This window comes from Notolepis coatsorum, assembly GCF_963971535.1.
Source record: "Notolepis coatsorum genome assembly, chromosome: 1".
Taxonomy (NCBI): domain Eukaryota; kingdom Metazoa; phylum Chordata; class Actinopteri; order Aulopiformes; family Paralepididae; genus Notolepis; species Notolepis coatsorum.
In genome coordinates, this window is record NC_140165.1 from 76,954,882 (window position 1) to 76,962,831 (window position 7,950).

Here is a 7,950-nt window from a genome sequence, read left to right on the forward strand (position 1 = left end):
GTGTGTGTGTGTGTGTGTGTGCGTGCGTGCATGTGTGTAGGTTTGTTTATGTTTACAGTATGTGTGTATGTGTACATTATCTGTGTGGGTACAGTATGTGTGTGCGTGTGTTTGTGTGTGTATTTCTGCAATATTTCTATTGCTTATGAATTTTTTACATTGGCTCTCGCTGTGTGTGTGTGTGTGTGTGTGTGTGTGTGTGTGTGTGTGTGTGTGTGTGTGTGTGTGTGTGTGTGTGTGTGTGTGTGTGTGTGTGTGTGTGTGTGTGCATGTGTATGTGTACAGTGTGTGTGTGTGTAAGTGTGTGTCTCTACGTACATTATGTGTGTGTAGGTGTGGGTAGGTTTGTGTATGTGTACAGCATGTGTATGTGTGTGTACAGTATGTGTGTGTGTTTGTCGCTCTGTGTGTGCGTGTGCGTGTGCGTGCATTTGTGTAGGCGCGCAGTTTCCCCAAGGGGCTCAATAAAGGAATATATTATCTAATGTGTACATTATGTTTGTTTGTGTGTGTGTGTCAACGTACAGTATGACGTCCAGTGTGTGTGTACAGTATGTGTGTGTGTATTTCTGCAATATTTCCATGTCCATATTTCCTTATGTCTTTCTTAATTGTATCTCACCGTGTGTCTCTCTCTCTCTCTCTCTCTCTCTCTCTCTCTCTCTCTCTCTCTCCTCTCTCTCTCTTTCTCTCTCTCTCTCTCTCTCTCTCTCTCTCTCTCTCTCTCTCTCTCTCTCTCTCTCTCTCTCTCTCTCTCTCTCCTCTCTCTCTCTCTCTCTCTCTCTCTCCTCTCTCTACTCTCTCCTCTCTCTCTCTCTCTGTGTAGGGTCTGGAGGCTCAGTTGCTGGGTATCGTGGTGCGTAAGGAGCGCCCAGAGCTGGAGGAGCAGAAGGACTCCCTGGTGATCAACATCGCCTCTGGCAAGAGGAGACTACAGGAGCTGGAGGACGAGATCCTCAGGTAGACTCTGTCAAATACACTTTAGCATCGTTACTGTTGTTATTCTTACTATTACTGGATAGACAGACCGACAGACAGACGGACAGACAGACAGACAGACAGACAGACAGACAGACGGACGGACGGACGGACGGACGGACGGACGGACCTTAGCCACCAGATTAACCCTCCTGCTGACTTGTTGTACATCATTTGTAATATTCTAATAGTCACTTTGGATAAAAGCGTCAGCTAAATTACTAAATGTTCAAAATATGATTTTATTATACATTCAGGGCGGGATCCACTGAGAATGGATTGCGTGGTGGAAATTGCACCCTTAACTGTGCGGGGTTTGCGTGCGGCATCTGCTCCGTCTTTGCGAGCTATCCACTAAGGACAGTCTGCGCTGGATGAGATACCAGCGCAGACACGCCCCATTATGTGTGGAGTTTGCTCCTGGTCTGCTCCAGCGCATTTGGCTCGCGGAGCAGTCTGCACTCCTGACAGCGCTGTTGGACGGGGAAACATAAGCCCGAAATGAGGCATAGACACAAAATACAAATGAAGCAAGCTCTATAGATTACAAAGTAAACTAAATACAATACGAAATGAACGGAATACTAATGGTGAAAAATACGTTATATTATCCTATAGCTTATGCTCTGCTCGTAGTGGAACCTTATCCCTTTCAATCTAATTCTGAATAAAATGTCTCCACATGTACACACCCATCCGCCTGGCCACACCCACATCCGCTCCTCTACATAAGTGGGGACGTGGCCATACTAACAGCTCCTTCCCTATTTTCACCACGACAAGTGTCTGTATACACCACTTTAGTTTAGTGCCGAAATAGTTGTTGGAAAGGAGCTACGTGGACATTGTATATTCTTTTTCTCTCTCTCGCCAATTTACGAGAAAAGCTAAGACATAATGTTTTCACCTTCGGAGGGTTTGGACGCTCACAACGTCACCCTTCACCAGCGCTTCTCCATTGCCGTGTTCTCCGTGCATCGTGGGGCGTCTCTGACTCCGCGGTCGTGGCAGTCAGATATGCCCGGGCAGCGCCCGGTGGTGAGTTTGCCTCTCCGAGGGGCCGTTGAGCCTCCATCTCCCGTGAGATGGCCTGGTTCCGGCCCTGGTTCCCCCGACAGTGGACAGTCGGCCGATAGGCCGACAGCTCCTCATGTGGCTGGGGATTTGTGACGCAGACTCTTCGCCTCTGCTCGCTCTCGTCATAAGGCGGCGAGCTGCAGGGGCGAACGGCCAGGCTTTGATGTTGTGCTGGAGCCGGACGAGAGTTCTCTTGCCTCGTCTCCATTTCCAATGGAGACTGAGGATCATATGGAAGGGGCGAGAGCTCTCTTGTTCGATGCCCCAGTGGAGACGTATCATTCTCCCCCTCAGGGTGTGGCAGGGAGTGTTGCGTCTCCTTGGGGTCCCTTGTTCTCCGGTGTTGGGTTAGAACCTCGGACCCTGAGACAAGATGCCCAGCTATCTGCCGAGTCTGATGGTGGTGCCTGTGGCAGCCTCCCGTACGTGAGGGACGCGAGTGACATGGAGGGAGGTACGCAAGGGGAGTTGCTTGCCTTGTTCCCCGAGCTCATGGTGGCCGCCACAGCCGCTAATGCCGTGGCGGTGCCGCAGCCTCTGCCTGTACCTGTTCCTGATGACATGATAGGTTGTCTCTGGCAACGTCGTCCTGTGAGAGAGACGGGCGTTGTCTGCCCATTCTTCCCATCAATGGAGGCCTACGTGAAACAGGGACAGGTAATCTCCTGCATCACTGGCCTTACCCCCGCCTACGTGCCAGTCACGCGGGTGGCGGGTTTGGTCCAGGGGCTAAAGGATGGGGTGCCTCGGCTTGATAGCCCGATGGCATCCATACTTTGTCCCTGAAATGGTGTGGGAGCCATTGCGAAAGCCGGTTCCCCAAGGGAATGATGATGGCGGGCGGGTCGGTATTGGATGACCATCAGCAATATCTTCACGCCCAGGCGGCTGGAGCCATCCTGCACCTAACCCAGTTGCAGGCGATAGCCGCGGGGAAGGAGCGCGCCATGCCCACTCTATCCCAGCGCCACCTTTGGCTGGAGCAGGCGCAGGTGCCAGAGCAGAAGAGGATTCCCCTGCTCACGGCCCCCCTCTTCGATGCTGGGCTATACGGGTCGGCCATGCAGCAGATGACGGCAGCCTGCAGAGAGATTGAGGAGGAGTGCTCTGTGCTCCAACCCCATTTCCCCCGACCCGATGCCACCGGTGATGTCCGGAAGAAGCAACGCCGGCAGAGGACCGCGACCATTGCCTCCGCCACCACCGCCGCCGCTACTGGACCTTCGGCGAAGAAGGCCAGGAGTGGAGGGAGTGCCTCGTCCGCCGCAGCCAGCCGCCCCACGCCCGGAGGTAACGGTAGGGATCGACGTGACCAGGCTCCCCAGAACAGTTCCTCCGGGCCGGCTCCCCGTAGGGGCAAACACCACACTGCACACAGCAGGCGCCGCTAGTGACTCGCCTGTTTACCCCTGTCCCCTTCCCCTCCCCAACATAGAATTTTCGTTATTAAATAAAAGGTCCCTCCTGGTGAGTTCCCTGGTCCCACGCCATATTTGGGCAGGTGGGTCACGGAATTTCCCCCCGCCATAGAATACGTCACTGGGCGCGTTTCTATTGGTCGTGAGGCTTCTGTGAGTTCTTTTCAGGCTCCATGTTGTGGACCGCTGTTATTGTCAAGATTGAGTTATGCGGTGCGTGGAAACTTTGTTTTCTGCTCTGCACTCTATTGCATATGTATTGAGCTTTTGGTCACGTAGCTCAATGTTACATATATCTTTTCAATTGTTACTCACGTGGGAGGTCTCTCTGGGGGTTCCTGTCCCCTTTCTTATACATAACAGGGTTGACAGGGTTTTTCCCCCCGTCATATGGGACCCATATCTGTGTCTTTTGGCCAGCTTCCTGCCGCTCGTCCCAGGCGGCATGGAGGGAACGTTATCTGGGTTCTTTTTAGAATTACCATTGATGTGTTTTGGGTCTCGACGTGTACATAGTTCTGGCCCTGGGTGCTTCTGTGTGGAACCACGCATGGGCTGGCGCGCCTTGGTTGCTCATCATCGAAATAGCGTTTTTTTATAGAGCAACTAGGATGGAGATTTTATCTCTTCCGAGCGCCAGTGTACTAGGTTAGTCTCGACGAATTCTCGCTCATCTCTGGGGGGAGATGACGGAGTAGATCAAAGCATTGGCGGAGGGGTCTCACGCCCATGGGGTGGGCCACCGGGTGCGGTGCGTTCATGTTCTGACCATATTGGTGGCGCCCTCTGTGATGTTTTAGATCGACACACGTACCTACCCCCCTCTTAGGACTGGGGATGGTGGCGTGATTAGGACACGGGACTGGTTCTGGTCGCGCTGGACCAGGTCAGTTAACCCGTTGTCCGCCGGGGCGCAGATCTGCTGTTCTGGTACCCTGAAGGACTTTGTGCTTTTTCGGGGGGAAAATGCCGGGTTGGCCCGGGCGTTGCAGGGTTTGATGTTATGGAGGTGTGTTCGTGGGTTATGTCACTGCGTATTATCCTTCACTGTTGCTTGGTCCATATTGTGTTGTACCTTGCGCTGTGCTAAGGAGCCTGGTCCTTCTCCATTCTTTTTCACCCCTCCCTTCCCCTGCTTTGCGGGGCTGGGAGGGGGCTGTCGAGGTGGTTCTATTGTACCCCTCTGGCATCCCTGTGTACGTCCCGGTCCGCCGGGGCCAGGTCCGGACTCGTTCTTGTCGACCTGTTGGCCTGGGTTAACCCCTTCTTGAAAACTGAAACGCTTGTACTGCCTGTATAGCCGGTGTATACACGCAGTTGTGTTTCGGATTTTTTTTTCTTGGGGGGGTTAAGGGAACAACCGCCTCCTGTTAAACTAAACATAGGGGGGTGGTTGGTTCCCCGGTGTGTTGATAGCGGAGTCGACTCTCGGGTTAGGCCGGGCTTGTGCGAGTGTGCCCCCGCACATTTCATGACGTCTGCCAATCATGTCAGCCTTCTCTGCCTCGGCCTCTCTAGGGGGTCGGGTTTTAGTGGAGGCTGCGACATGGTGCACAGCATACCGAATGCCCCTTCCGCCGGGGTGCTGTTCTCAGTAGACCCCTTAGGCGCCTGTCTAGTCCGCAGTGCTCCGGGCACAGGTCGGGTTACGCTTTTGACCTGTTGCCAGGATTGAAGGATCAACCTCTTTGGGGGTTGTCTCCCCGGTGCGCCGACTGGCCCCACAGTGTTGTGGGGGTGTAGCCTCTGTGGAGTGCTTCAGGGCGGCGTGCTGTAGGGGGGAAGGGCCTGCTCTTGGATTGGGCCCTGTCCGATACGCTGGCGATGTGGGGGGTGGTGTCACCAGTGACTGTCTGGTGGGGTCTCGATGCTGCGGCATCGTTGGCCTCACCAGGCCCCCTTTCCGGGGGGGCCTGACCCTCAGGCTGTTCCTGGGGCTGGGTCCTCCTTCGCGCTCCGCTGCTACGGCCTTGCCACAGGGTTGGGTTCTTGACCTTTGACCCTGTGATGTTAGGGGTTGTAACAGTTTTTTTTCCCCCGTTCGTTCCCTAGTGGCATGTGGGATGCGCGCCTGTGTAGTCGCGGGTCCTTCTGTGTGAAGGTAAGTCCCACAGTCAGATCCGATTCCCTCCCGTCCCCCTCTAGGGGGGTCCGGGGGCTCTGGTCCTCCCTGGTTCTGATGGTTGTGGGGGGCCTCAGCGGGTACATTTGTTGAGCTTCCGCTCTGCTCAGCTCCTGTGTTCCACTACGAGCAGAGCGTAAGCTATACGATAATATAACATACGGTTATCCTATAACTCATATAACCATAGTTATATGAGTATAGCGAGCGCTCTGCTCGGACTCACTGAGGACCCTGTGGTCTTCGCCTTCGGTGGTGAAAGACTTGGGAAGGAGCTGTTAGTAGCTGCAGCCTGGACATTCAACTCTGTCAACCTTCACAACTTCTTTTGTTACCCGACTATAAAAACATTTAAGTAGGTGCACCGTGGCGCATTGTCAATTTATTAGTTAATGACAAGCGGCCACTACAGCTTTTCCAACTAACGTTATTTATTTAAATTGTTCCTGTTAATTCATAATTAACATAAGTAGCATGGTAATAATATGTAGGTTATTGATCAATGAATGTATTGATAAATAAATTTATATTACAAATGATACACCAGTAGAAGTCATCATATTTCCTCATTGTCCTTGTCGACAAGTTGCTGCACGATCGTCGCTCGAAAATCTCCTGCCGTGGTTGGACTTTAGTATTCCGTTCATTTTGTATTGTATTTAATTTACTTCGTAATGTATAGAGCTTGCTTAATTTGTATTTTCATGACACATTGCGTCCTGTGTTTTTGTCACTATCTTTCGTCATTGCATTATGTTTGTAATGTCCTATTCCAATTACATTTGTCACTTATAATTGTACTAGATTCTATTGTGCTATATTTAATTTAGTTTATATCCCATTTAATTGTATTCAATCTCTTTATTAAGTTGTAAAGCCCTGGCCTATATTTGATTTCATAATTATATTATATTCTATTGTGCTTAACTTAGTACAGGACGAAACGTAAGGTGGCATAGTCAGTCGCTTAGAGCCTCAGCCTCATGTATAATACCGTTCACTGCCAGACTTGGAGCAAATCACGCCACTTTGCGAAGGCTATCTCGGCCTGGAGCTGCATATGTCTCGAACAAATCATATACCGTTTATAAGATCTATATTCTGGTGTTCCAACGAAACCTCAATCAACAAAATCCGTCAATAGATTCTGGCTGTACAGGACGAAATGTAAGGGAGCGTCCTTATTGCATAATACTACTGTACTATACTGTAACTTGTCCTGTGACAACACACTCCTCTTGACAATTTAGGCACTGTGCCAGTGAAGATATTTTATAATTGACGAATATTTTGAGTGAGAAAGTTGTATACAATGTTTAGTTAGGATAATAGAACCTGCATTATCATATACTCCAGAATAAACGTTTCATTGGCCTGCTTCACGGACCCGACGACACGTTATAAATGAAAAGTTTATTCTGGAGCATGGCTATGTGTCCACTAAAAACCTTTTTTTCAAGGCGGACCACTTTAAAAAAAAAAAAAAAAGAAAAAAAATCAGAGCGTTTTTCTGAGGCTCGCGCCAGGCGCGGCTCCGCCCCTTCCTCGATAAGTTACATTGATGAGCGTGCTCCTTTTCCAAAAGTTGAACTAGTTTCAACTTTATGAGCTGGGAGCGCTCCGACCAAAAACGCTGCCGCCGAGAGCTCATAAAACGCGAGGCGCGGCGCTGGGAAGAGGAGCGCGCCTGTCGCTTCTCCAGCATAGAAAAGAATGACAGAAAGGAGCTGACAACTCATAAAACGTGGACACATAGCCTAAGTGTGCAGTGGTACAATTGGAACGTGAGTGCAGTCAATAATGATAATAATAATAAACATATTTATATAGCACCTTTCATACACGGATTGCAGTTCAAAGTGCTTTATATAATGAATACATAATAAAACAAGTAGCAAATAAAAGTTGCATCATGATGCAAAATCTAAATCAATCAATCAATAACGCTGACAACATTGGGAAAGCCGACAACGTTAAATAACAATATTTAAATAATAAATACGATTGCATGGGATCTCTGGGTGGCTGGCTCAATATCATCCTTGATATTGTGTGTGTGTGCGTGTGCGTGTGCGCGCGCGTGAGTGTGTGTGTGTGTGTGTGTGTGTGTGTGTGTGTGTGTGTGTGTGTGTGTGTGTGTGTGTGTGTGTGTGTGTGTGTGTGTGTGTGTGTGTGTGTGTGTGTGTGTGTGTGTGTGTGTGTGTGTGTGTGTGTGTGTGTGTGTGTGTGTGTGTGTGTGTGTGTGTGTGTGTGCCTCTACCAGGCTGCTGAATGAGGCGACAGGCTCCCTACTGGACGACGCGCTGCTGGTCGACACCCTGCAGACGTCCAAGGTGACGGCCACACAAGTCACTG

General features: G+C 50.5%; 1 protein-coding gene across 1 annotated transcript in view; it reads left to right on the top strand.

Annotated features, from left to right (window-relative positions):
- The window catches only part of dnah2 (dynein, axonemal, heavy chain 2), a gene marked incomplete at both ends in the record, with an annotated part of 509,699 nt that overhangs the window by 393,910 nt on the left and 107,839 nt on the right, over positions 1 to 7,950 (top strand). The window contains 2 exon segments of the mRNA XM_084326360.1: positions 827 to 960; positions 7,859 to 7,943. Of these exon segments, the coding sequence (XP_084182486.1) occupies positions 827 to 960; positions 7,859 to 7,943 (219 nt within the window).